General features: G+C 47.2%; 1 protein-coding gene across 7 annotated transcripts in view; it reads right to left on the bottom strand.

The window, feature by feature from the left end:
- Window positions 1–9,003: 9,003 nt before the first annotated feature.
- FGFR3 (fibroblast growth factor receptor 3) overlaps window positions 9,004–12,776 on the bottom strand; it is a 64,615-nt gene continuing 60,842 nt past the window's right edge. For all 7 annotated transcript variants that reach the window (XM_068149572.1, XM_068149574.1, XM_068149575.1 and 4 more), the window contains exons 16-18: window positions 11,597–11,734; window positions 10,435–10,540; window positions 9,004–9,265 (exon numbers count right to left, since the gene is read on the bottom strand). In XM_068149572.1, the coding sequence (XP_068005673.1) occupies window positions 9,101–9,265; window positions 10,435–10,540; window positions 11,597–11,734 (409 nt within the window). In that variant the 3' untranslated portion in view covers window positions 9,004–9,100. The remainder of the gene's footprint in view (window positions 9,266–10,434; window positions 10,541–11,596; window positions 11,735–12,776) is intronic.

Here is a 12,776-nt window from a genome sequence, read left to right as displayed (position 1 = left end):
AAGAGGACACAGTCTCAAGCTGCACCAGGGGAAGTTTAAGCTCCAGGTGAGGAGAAAGTTCTTCCCAGAGAGAGTTGTTAGCCATTGGAATGTGCTGCCCAGGGAGGTGGTGGAGTCACCATCCCTGGAGGTGTTCAAGAGGGGATTGGATGTGGCACTTGGTGCCGTGGTTCAGTTAGTCATGAAGTGCTGGGTGACAGGTTGGACTTGATGATCTTTGAGGTCTTTCCCAACCTTGTTGATTCTATGATTCCATCTGTATGCAGCCCTTGGTTGCAAGAGGCTCCTGACCTGCCCCCTTCTCTCTGCTCTCCCTTTCTATCTGGGATCCTTTTTCCTTGATGGCAAAGACACTTCTGCCTGCACTGGTGAGGAACCTGGAGCAAGCCACAGCTGGTGGGTGAGGCATGTAGAGTTTGGGCTTTATGGATTAATTCCTGAGCCAATCCCACTTGCAGGTTTGCTAAGATCTCTTTCTTCTGCTTTCCTTCCCTGTCCCCTGCTCCTGCATGTTGCCAGACCCTCCCCAAAAGGGCCTGGGACAGGTGCAGTGGTTGTGGTCTGGTCTTTGGTGGGCACCAGCCAGGAGGGCTGGTCACTCAGGGGTGCGTGTGGGCACAGGTGTCCCTGCAGGGCAGAGTGCTGATTCTATCACCATGCACTAGGACTCTGATTTCTTTCCTGGGTTTAGATAATGATCTTGCTGGGGCAGGGCACGATGCTGCTTCTGCTCGACACGATGTCTACACCCGAGATGCTGCTCGTGAAAAACAATGTGGTGGTGATGCAACTAAATCAGAGGCATGAGAAAGTGAAACCATGCTTAGAGCTAGCATGGCTGAGAAGTTGGAGGAAGAAGAGGGGACAGGCAGGAGTGGCAAATCCCTTCCCTGTCTCTTGGTGAGCCCATGGGCCTGGGCTGTGAAGCCCTGGAAAGCACTTCATGGAACAGGCTGCCCAAGGAGGTGGTGGAGTCACTGTCCCTAGAGGTGTTCAAAAAAAAGTGTGGCCATGGCACTTTGGGACAGGGTTTAGTGGCCATGGTGGTGTTGGGTTGATGGTTGGATTGATGATCTTAGAGTTTGTTTCCAGCCCAAACAATTCTATGTGTCTATGATTCCTGGTGTCTTCTCTGGCCATTCCCTCATGTCCTCCCATTGCTGGTATCTCTCTGGTGTTGAGCAGATCCATCACTCACCTTTTATATTCCTTTTTCAAGTCAACATGACCCATCTCTCCTTATTCCCTTTTTGCAGTAGCCTCTGGGAGGGATGAATTGGCTTGGAGGACTCCAGCAGCAGGAGCCATCTCCTTCCAGAGTTTTAGGTGGCACCGGCTGCCAGGAAACTTTGCTGGTTTAGTTGTAGCTGCCATCCCTTACTGACACCTGCAGGGCTTCAGACTTGTCTTCCTTCAGCCAAATCCTCCCTGTCTCACCACGCAGCCATGACCAATGGGAACACATGGAGCAAAATAAATCAGCAGCTTCAATAATTTGTTTGAAGGTTGCCAGGGAACAGGTCACGGGGGCCAGCGCGAGGTCCTGTTTGTGTAGTCACCCACAGAGGAAAAAGGACATTTGTTCTGCTTTGAGAAATAACTCTTTCATCTGGAAAGGGCACAGGGGGTGGGTGGAAGGCTGTGGCTACCAAAGGGGGGGAAGATCAGCGGTGGGATGTTTGCTCAGGGGTGCAACCCAACTCAGGAGCTTCCTCGAGGTGGTTTTGTGCATTGTTCGCTGAGCATCGCAGGATGCAGCCAGAGCTTCATCCTCAGCTGAGAGCTGGCTGCATGGCAGGCCAATTCCAGCCAAACATCATCCCCTCCTCCCCAGGCCACAGGCAAACACTGCTGCGGGTGAAGGTCAGCAGGGGAAGAACGACATCATGAAACCCAAGAGGGAAAGCAAACATCACAGCAGCTCCATGCATGGGTCAGCCATTGCAGGAGAGTCTTGCCTCTTTGAGACTTTGACTCCTGTGATCTCTGATCTCTCTGTGCTTGGAGAGTTTTATTTTGGGCAGCTATAAAGCATGAGTGTGCTACACCCTGCAGAAGGACCCCTCCTGCTGATGCTTCCCAAGTCCTCATGGGAAATGGTGCACAACATCCTCAGCACCCTGCCATAGGATTATGGAATCACGAAATTGCTTTGGTTGGAAAGGACCTTTCAGATCATCCAGTGCCACCACCCTCTAACTCTGCCAAGGCTGGTGCTAAACTGCAGCCCTCAGCACCACATTGCTGCCTCTTTGAAACACCTCCAGGGAGGGACATTCATCTCCCTGGGCAGCCTGTTCCAGTCTTTGAGAACCATTTCAGTCAAGAAGTTTCTTCTAATGTCCAACCTAAACCTCCCCTGGTGCAACTTGAGGCCATTTCCTCTTCTCCTAGCACTCGTTACTAGGGAGAAGAGACCTACCTCACTCCAACCTTCTTTCAGGGAGTTGTAGAAGCAACAAGTTCTCCCCTCAACCTCCTTCTCTGGAGGTTGAGCAACACCAGCTCCCTCAGCTCCCTTGTTCAACCCCCCCAAAGACAAAGCCAGACTTAGTCTCCCCATGTTCCTTTAGAGTCAGGCAGAATGAGGTCACACACCCCTCTCACCAAGCGTGGGGTGTCCTCTGGCTGCCCTCTATTTTCCCCTTCCTAGTGATGGGCTCCTTTGATAGACCTTGCAACTCCACCAGCATCCAGAGGGAGTCATGACAATGTCATGGGCATCAACCACCACCAGGATGGTGGTCTGGAAGGAATCCCTAACATAGGTTCAATGAGCAAGGTTTAATCAGCATAAGGACACCAAACTGCTGGAGCATGTCCAGAAGCAATGAAGTTGATCTGAAGGCTGGAGCACCTGTGGGGACAGGCTGAGAGAATTGGGGCTGTTGAGCCTGGAGAAGAGGTGGCTTCAGGGAGACCTTAGAGCAGCCTTCCAGTACCTGAAGGGAGCTACAGGAGAGCTGGGGAGGGACATTCTACAAGGGCTTGGAGTGTTAGGACAAGGGGGAATGGCTTTGAGCTGGAAGAAGTGATTTAGAGTAGAGATTAGGAAGAAATTCTTTACAGCGTGGCTGTTGAGACATTGGAACAGGTTGCCCAGCATGGTTGTGGCTGCCCCCTCCCTGCAGATGTTCAAAGCCAGGTTGGATGAGGCCTTGAGCAAGCTGGTCCAATGGAAATGCCCCTGATGGAGGGGGGGTGGAACTGGGTGATATTGAAGGTCCTTTCCAACCCAAACCATCCTAGGATTGTATGGTTCCAATTCCTGCTCCTGTGCTCTGGCGCTTACTTGTGCGTGAGGGCAGGGGAGTTCAGTACCTCCAGAGCTGCATGGCCACAAGAGCTTGTGTGGATATAAGTATCCCCACCAGCAAAGAAATGACAATACTGCCTTTAAACCAAAGTTGTTATAAATTTATTACATGTATAAAACCTGTGCTGGCCAGGACTTGCAAAGCAGGACCGTAAACGAGGAGTAAACCCTCCTGGCACCACACACCCCAGAGCCTCCTCCAAGACTTGGCTTTGCAAAGGATCCCCCTGTTCACAAGTGGGCAGAACCACCCCCCTCCCCCCCAAAAAAAAAATGTAACAGTTTGTTTGTTTCTGATTCTTTTCCCTCCTGTAAAGCAGAACAGATTTCTTTAGCCTTCATCACACCTTTAACAGCTGCAGGCCGTACAGGATTCAAATAAAGCAACCAAGACAACCCCTCCCCCCAAAAAAATCACACTTTGCAAACCTGTGGGGTGGACCAGTATAAAATGTACCAAAATTGGCATTTTTAATAATTTTTGTTGGGTTGTTTTTTCTTTCCTTTTGTGTTTTTTAAGCTTTTAAAGATAAGAGTCCAGGCTATAAAACTATATAAGCATTGCATAAGAAATGTTAGAAGTCAACAAGTCTACACCAGATACAGCTTGTAAAAACTCAATAAATTATATATATATATATATATATATTTATAATATCTAGGAACATTTGAAATCATGCCCAGGGGTTTGGGGTTGTTTTTTTTGGACATTTCATTTTTTGCCTCTTCTCAGCACAGGCAAAGCTCAAGGCTTTGAGTACTTGGAATGGACACAATTAGCAGACACCTTGTAAGAAAATACCCTTCCCTCCCCCCAAATTAATTCATTCTTTCTTTATAATTCCAGCAACAACTAAACATCTATAGAAATCTACCTCTTCAAGACTTTCATTGGAGTAATCTCAAAGCTATAAATTACTTCTTTGTTTAAGATAAGGATTTTGGTGCCTCTAAGAGAAAGGAATGAAACAAAAATCTGGGAATGAGATGCTGTCATCCTGTTCCTCTAGAAAGGTTATAGAATATGCAGCAAGAAAGGGGGAAAAAAAACCCAAGTCAACCAACTAACAATCAAAAATATCTGTAGAGAAGGGGAAGGAAGATATTCAGGATGCAGTTTGCCTTTCTTCTTCGTGGTAATAGGTATAAAAAAGTTTGGGAAAAAAAGGACAAACAAAAAAGGAAATCCAAACAAACAAATGACAGCACCAAAAAAGAGAGGAGAAAGGCTAAAAACAGCAGCAAAACCCCCCAAACAGTGAAACTAAACTCCAAATAACCCCCCCAAAAATCCAAATGAACAAAAAGTGAACAAAAAACTCAGAGGAAACAAAAACCAGTAAAGGAAAATAAAAGGGGGAGGGGGAAGGGAAAAAAGGAGGGGAAAAAAGGAAAAAGGGGGGAAAAAAGGAAAAAGGGGGGGAAAAGGGAAAAAAAGGGGGGAAAAAGGAAAAAAATTTAAAAAAGGGGGAAAAGCAAAAATAAAAGGAAAAATAGGGAAAAAGGGAGAAAGAAAAAGGGGAAAAAATCAAAAAAAGGGAAAAAAGGGGGAAGAAAAAGGGAAAAGAGGGGGAAAGAAAAGGAAAAGAGGGGGAAAGGAAAAGGGAAAAATAAGGGGAAAGAAAAAGGGAAAAAAATAAGGGGAAAGAAAAAGGGGGAAAGAAAAAGGGGAAAAAGGAGGGAAAGAAATAGGGGAAAAAGGGGGGAAGAAAAAGGGGGGAAAGAAAAAGGGGGAAAGAAAAAGGGGAAAAAGGGGGAAAGAAAAAGGGGAAAAAGGAGGGAAAGAAATAGGGGAAAAAGGGGGAAAGAAAAAGGGGGAAAGAAAAAGGGGGAAAGAAAAAGGGGAAAAAGGGGGAAAGAAAAAGGGGGAAAAATAAGGGGAAAGAAGGGGAAAAAAAGGGGGGGAAATAAAAAGGAAAAAAGAGGGAAAGAAAAAGGGGAAAAAAATGGGGGGTGGGGGGCAAGAAAAGGAGGGGAGGAGGGGGGAAAAAAAAGGGGAAAAAAAAGGGGGAAAAACCCACCCCCAAAATCCAAGCCCAGCCCACATCTCCCCCTTGGACCCTGTTAAAATTCCCTATTTCCCTCCTGTGCTTTTCAAGAGCTACCTGGCACAGAGGAAAACAAAGCAGCATCACAAACACAGAAGATCCACCACCAGCAGCATGTCCCAACCTTAGATGCAACAGAAACCTGTGGTCACTGCACCCACTCTACAAACACTGCCACCCCCCTCTTTGCTGTTTGGCTCACGTGGCGTTGCTGAAGGCCAAAAATCCCAGAGGAATGGCAAAAAGGAATGAAGGGAAAAAAAAGGTGGGGGGGTGGGGAAGGAGGAGGGAAAATAATAAACTGAAATCACCCCCACCTCATCCAAAGCCAACCCTTGGCTTTGCTGCATGCCTTGTTATGAACCTGACCACAAAGACGACCTTCATTTGAAAACAGCAGAAAATAAACACCCCAGCAAAAACTAAACACCCCCACCTCCCCCACCCCTCCACTCCCCCTTCTTTAATGCACAGTGGTTAAACTGGGGGGAAGAATTCTTGGCCCAGGTTGATCTAAAATAGATGGAAAAATAAGAAGAGGTTAAACTGGGGGGGAAGAATTCTTGGCCCTGGTTGATCTAAAATAGATGGAAAAATAAGAAGAGGTTAAACTGGGGGGGAAGAATTCTTGGCCCAGGTTGATCTAAAATAGATGGAAAAATAAGAAGAGGTTAAACTGGGGGGGAAGAATTCTTGGCCCAGGTTGATCTAAAATAGATGGAAAAATAAGAAGAGGTTAAACTGGGGGGGGGAGGGGGGAAGAATTCTTGGCCCTGGCTGATCTAAACTGTATGGAAAACCAAGAAAATCAATCTTTTGGTATTTTTTTGGGGTTGGTTTAACCACTGGTGATGTAAGTGAAAGAAAAACAACCACCCCAACCCCCTTCCCATCCTCCCCACCCCCAAAAATAAACCTACCTATGCTGATTGCAATCCAGGATAAACTAATATTTTCTTTAATGAATACATATATATATATATATTTATAACATTAGATGTGATTTGTTAAAAGCCCTGTACAACCTATACATTCTCTCAATATTTCCCAGCGATGCAACAACAACAACAACAACAAAACAACCCCTTGATTAATAGATATATTTTTTTTTTGCCTCCATTTTAATAAGTTAAAGGAAAAAAAAAAAACCCAACAAACAACCACCCCTCCCCCCCCAAAAAAAAAACAACCCCAAACAACCCCAAAACCAAACTCCAATAACAACAAAAATCAACCAAACCCAACCCACCCCCTCCCACCTTAAAAAACAACCAACCCCCAACTCGGTGAGATCTGAAGTTTACAGTAAAGTCTACTCTCGAGCCGCCATCCAAGGAGATGTGTTAAAAAGGGTCTATAAATAACTTTACAAATATACAGGTTAAAAGGTGTACAATTTTTAAAACAAAACTGTCAAAAGTTAAAGGAAACAGAAAGAAAAAAAAAAAAACAAACCAATAAAAGATAGAAAATAAAAAGCAAAAGGAACCAAACCAACTCTTCTCTGTCGCCCAGATCAGTATATCCTAGATCGCGATGCTCCTGTGGTTGAGACTCTTTCTCTCTCGGCTTTAGTTTGCATTACTATGATACATTCTTTTTTTTTTTTCTCCTGCTCTTTTTTTTCCTCCTGTTTTTAATAGATTTATTTATATATATATATATATATACACAGGATATATTTATAGATATGTACACAGAATCTCTCTGGAATAAACCTTTTTGATATAAGTTAAAGGCTCTTGCCTACAGGTACCCGTAACGTCTCCCCGCCGAGTCACTCCGCGCGTTAAGGTGGGAGCCAAACCTCTGGGGTTTGAGGGGTGGGCTGGAGTGGGGGTTGGCTCCTCTCCTGCTCACCCTTTGGGCAAATAAAAACATCCTGACTCCCCAAAAAAGGTGAGATTTTTTTTGGGGGGAGTGGTGTGTGTGTTTAATCCCCAAAAGTGAGTTTATGGGGGGAGTGGGGGCGTCTGTTAGTCCCCAAAAGTGAGATTTTGGAGAGTTTAAGCCCCAAAAGTAAGACTTTGGGGGGGTGTTGTGTTTAATCTCTAAAAGTAAGATTTTTGGGGGGTTTAATCCCTAAAAGTAAGATTTTTGGGGGATTTTAATCCCTAAAAGCTTTTGGGGGGTTTTAATCCCTAAAAGTAAAACTTTTGGGGATTTTAATCCCTAAAAGCTTTTGGGGTTTTTTCATCCCTAAAAGTAAGCTTTTGGGGGGTTTTAATCCCTAAATGTAAGCTTTTGGGAGGGTTTTCATCCCTGAAAGTAAGCTTTTGGGGGGTTTTAATCCCTAAAAGTAAGATGTTGGGGGTTTTCCTCCCCAAAAGTGAGATGTAGGTTTTTTTTAACCCCTAAAAGGTAAGATTTTGGGGTTTCCTCCCGCCAGAAGTGAGATTTTAGGTTTCTTTCTTCCCCCAAAGTGAGATTTTTCAGGTGTTTTTCTCCCCCCCCCCCAAAAAAGCAAGATTCAGGGTTCCTTTTACCACCCCCACCCTGCCCCCGAGATGACTCTTCCCAAAAGTCAGGATGTGGTTTGCGTGGGCAGCCAGGAGCCAAGTCCCCCGCTGCTCTCAGGTGGGTAATGTTCTCCTCTCCAGGGCAGGATGCAGGTCCCCAGGGTCTGGTCCCACGTTGGCATAGCCCCATCACACCCAGCCCAGGGCGAGGGGCTGGTGGCCACCTAGCCTGGCCAAAACCGCTGCGATCTCAGGTGACTGAACTGTCTCTTCTTGTTATATATATATATATATTTATTTCTTCCTTTCTCCATGCCAATTTGCCTTTGACTTAATGATTTCTCTTCTTCTTTTCCTTCTTCCAAAAAAAAAAAAAGGATTCCTTCTCTGCAGCTGGGTAGCAGGATCCTGAAGCTATAAAAACGACGACGACAACAAAAATATAGAGATTTCTTCTTTATAAATATATGAATCCCTGCAGGCAACGTGGCTTTTCAGCTCCACCAAAAAGGTTCATGTACAGATTGCATAAGCAAAGAATTTCCACATTCTTTACACTTTTCTTTTCTTCTTCTTGTTTTTTTTTTGTGTGTGTGTGTGTTTTTTTTGTTTGTTTGTTTTCTTTCTCTTCTTCCTATGGCAGGCACAGAACGGTGACTCTGGCACTCGAAACGCAAAGAGCGGAGGGCTGGGAAGGGTCAACCCCTTCCCAGGTTCAACATTCTGCTTAGTTACAAACAAAACAAAAGCCCTCAAATAATAATAATAAAAAGAATCTTCCCCCCCCCCCCCCAGTTAAAAAAATACCCTGAAAAATAAACAGGAGCAAAAAAAAAAAACCAACAACCAACAAGAAAAAAACACCCCCAAAAAATTAGACTCCTCTATGATAAATCATCTTGGCAAGAGATTAGTTCCTTCAGGCCAAAACAGTGCTTCTTGACTCCTCATACAGCAAAACGACAGGAAAAAGAAAACCCAAAACAAGAGGGGAGGGGGGGACCCAAAGAAAAAGGCAAAAATGGCAAAAGTCAACCCCCAAAAAGTTCATTATTCTTGTCTGTTTGTTTGTTTTCTTGTTTCTGTTGTGTGTTTCTAACCCTGAACAGCTCGACAACAGCACAAATCTCTGGGCGCACCGCGCAGTTCAACCGGAAGATCCTTCGCTAGGGCTTCACCCCCCGGGGCGCCTCGCGTCCGCGCCTCGGTGGGCAGGCTGCCCGCCCGCCCGCCCCTCCGTCCGTCCGTCTGTCCGTCTGTCTGTCCAGGGGAGGTCCTCACGTCCGGATGACGCCGTTGCAAGGTGGGTGCTTGGGCAGGCAGGGCTCGTCGGGCAGCAGGTCGTGTGCGAAGACCGAGTCGTCCCCCGAGGAGCAGGTGCTGTGGGTGTCCTGGCCGGCTGGGGAGTACTGCTCGAAGGGCACCGAGAGGTCCAGGTACTCCTGCCAGGGCAACAGAGACATCAGTGTTTGGGTGCCACTGTGGGAGTGTGAGGCTATGCCGTTAAATTTCTTCCCCCCACCTCCAGATCTTGAGCAGAAAATTAGTAAAATCTAAATAGCTCACTCCTGGGTGTGAAAAGGGAAAGCAAAGACCATGCTAAATGATCCCATTGGAGAGACATCTACCACAAGATTGGTTGTACCTATGAGGAGAGGATGAGGGAGCTGGGGTTGCTTAGCCTGGAGAAGGCTCAGAGGAGACCTTATTGCTGTATACAACTATTTGAAGGGAGGTTGTAGCCAGGTGGGGGCTGGTGTCTTCTCCCAGGCAACCAGCATCAGAACAAGAGGACACATTCTCAAGCTGCACCAGGGGAGGTTTAGGCTGGAGGTGAGGAGAAAGTTCTTCACAGAAAAAGTGATTGGCCATTGGAATGTGCTGCCCAGCGAGGAGGTGGAGTCACCATCCCTGGAGGTGTTTAAAAATGGATTGGATGGGGCACTTGGTGCCACGGTTTAGTAGTCATGAGGCGTTGAGTGAGAGGTTGGACTTGATGATCTCTGAGGTCTTTTCCAACCTTATTGATTCTAAGAAAACAGTTTGCTCTTCTCTTAGAATCGTAGAAGTGTTAGGGTTGGAAGGGACCTCAAGGATCATCTAATTCCAACCCCCCTGCCATGGGCAGAGGCACCTTACACTAGATGAGGTTGCTCAGAGCCACATCCAGCCTGGCCTTAAAAACCTGCAGGGATGGGGCTTCTACCTTCTTTTTGCTTCCTCTTTGGGGGAGAGATACTAACTTCCTTCTGCTTGACCTTGGCTGCATTGTATTAACCTCCCTCTGCTTCTGTCTTTTCCCCCATTTGTACAGTGGGGTAAAAGGAGGCAGGGAAGCAGAAGCAAGTAGCTTCCCCTGGTCTTTGGATCGGGGGGAGGGTCCTTGTGCTGTTTATTACACCTGTAAATATTGTAAATCCTGTACACTTTGTACAGATTCACTGCGTTCCGTTGTAGAGCATAGTTTTGCCTGTAAATACAGCTTCCATTTGCTTCCAGCTGGGCTGGGCTGGCAAAGTTAAAGCTGGGGGGGAAATTTCAACCCACCACAGCCCCCCCTCAGGGACTGAGCAACCCTCTCCTCCCTGCACCCATCCCAGCCCATACTCACGTCGGTGGATGTCACGGTGAGCACCCTGTCCAGGTCCTCTACCAGCTGCTTGAAGGTGGGGCGCTGCGAGGGGACGGCGTGCCAGCACTCCCGCATGATCATGTACCTGCATGAGGGGGCACCGTCAGACGGGGCTGGGGCTCATCACTGCCCACCCACCCCCAAACCACCCAGGAGAAGAGCCAGGCTGGCCTTGATGCGTGGCCAGCTGTGTGGAGGAGGAAGAGGAGGGGTTTGCAGGGGGTTTTGAGGAGCCCATGCTCCTCATACTGGTCATACTCTCCTATGAGGAGAGGCTGAGGGAGCTGGGGCTGCTTAGCCTGGAGAAGAGGAGACTCAGGGGAGACCTTATTGCTCTCTACAACTACCTGAAGGGGGGTTGTAGATGGGCAGAGGTTGGTCTCTTTTCCCAGGCAGCCAGCACCAGAACAAGAGGACACAGTCTCAGGCTGCGCCAGGGGAGGTTCTGGCTGGAGGTCAGGAGGAAGTTTCACACAGAGAGAGTGATTGCCCATTGGAATGGACTGCCCGGGGAGGTGGTGGAATCGCCATCACTGGAGGTGTTCAGGAGGAGACTTGACAGGGTGCTTGTTTGCATGGTTTAGTTGATTAGGTGGTGTTGGATGACAGGTTGGATGCAATGATCTTGAAGGTCTCTTCCAACCTGGTTTATTCTATTCTATTCTATCTCATTCATGCCTGTGTTCCCAAAGCAGGAGGAGAACCAGTCCCAAAGGTGACCCACCGGCGCTACACCTCCAGCCACCAAATGACAGCAGGCACCTTCTGGCACTCAGCAGTCATGGGCTGAGTTGAAATGAGTTCACAGAATCACAGAACTTCAGGGGCTGGAAGGGACCATGAAAGCTCATTCAGCCCAACACCCCTCTGCCAGAGCAGGATCACCTACACCAGATCACACAGGAGCGCATCCAGGTAGGTTTTGAATGTCTCCAGAGAAGGAGACTCCACAACCCCCCTGGGCAGCCTGTTCCAGTGCTCCATCACCCTCACAGTGGAAAAATTGGGGTGGGCGAATCCACCTGGTGTTGGCTTCCTAGCAGGCATGCCCCAACAACCCAAACCATGGCTTGGGGGTGGTATTTGGCCAGAGAGGAAAGTGGGGAGCAGGCTGAGGAGCTGACCCCCACCACACACTCACAGATCATGGGTGCAGTTCGCAGGTTTGTCCATCCGATGGCCTTCCTTCAAGAGCTTGAAGAGTTCCTCAACGGGAATTCCCGGGTATGGAGACCCTCCCAAAGTGAAGATCTCCCAGAGTAGCACTCCAAAAGACCAGCTGGAAACCAAAGAAAAGATCTTTAAAATTCAATGAGGTTTGGTTTGGGTTTTGTACCTTTTTTTCCCTTTCCAAGTCCCCCCCCCACCCCCATATCCCCTTGGACCCTGGCTTGGCTTTCTTTCTGTGCAGCCATGCATAGCTAACAAAGTCATCAATAGCATGACTAATTGCCTAGGCCATTTTTACTAGTTACTTGGAGATCTCTGCTGATCCAACTCAATAGCAAAGAAATCCCAGGCACCAAGTCTGAAATTGAAATGAGCATTTAATCAGATAGGTGACAGCCCATCTATCACCCCCAGCTCTTTGTTAGGTCTATCCACCAGCTCCACTGAATGGAACAAATCAAATTATTCATGCACAGCTTCACTGAATTGCAGGCTTGGAACCACAGGCCACTAATTGTGCAAGCTGATACCAAAACTTGCTTGTTACAACACTCATCTCACTGGCCAAGCTGGGAGGAGGGGGGGAAAAAAAAAGGACCCCAACAACAACAATAACAAAAAGCAGCAGTGGAGCACTAATGTTACAGGCTCCAGCCCCGCAGCTGTGCTCTGCTTAAAAGTCCTCTTCTTCAAAAATATCTTTTTGCCCTCTTTTTTTTTTCTGTTTGAAAACAGGGATTATCTGTCTCTGCTCCTCTTCCATGCATGCCTGCTCTTCCCTCTTCCAGCTCTCACTCTCCCTTCTAGCTCCGGGTTCTCCCTCATGCCCGCTGCAGCAATACTTAAGCGTGGAAATGATGATTTCAGAGCGGTGAAAGCCAAAGCATGCCACCAAAAATACAGAAATAGACAAAATTCCTTTGCCCAACTGGCAAGCTGTGAGGAGCAGGCTGCTGAGCTGCTTTCAAAATGCCATTATCAACCCCAAAAAAACGAAAGAAAAATAAAAGGCAGGGTTTATGCTGAGCTACTGAGATGGGATGCGGCCTGACTCTGCTCTGCTCTCTGTTTACCACACAGAGGCACCAGAATGGACAGGACTAAGAAAAAGCAAAGCAAATAAATGAAGTGGCAAAATCAATCTGAGAAAA

The sequence above is a fragment of the Melanerpes formicivorus genome, unplaced genomic scaffold (genome assembly GCF_026170545.1).
Source record: "Melanerpes formicivorus ecotype bairdi unplaced genomic scaffold, bMelFor1.0.p_v2 SCAF_18, whole genome shotgun sequence".
NCBI classification, from domain to species: domain Eukaryota; kingdom Metazoa; phylum Chordata; class Aves; order Piciformes; family Picidae; genus Melanerpes; species Melanerpes formicivorus.
This window is presented reverse-complemented; position numbering and strand designations above follow the sequence as displayed.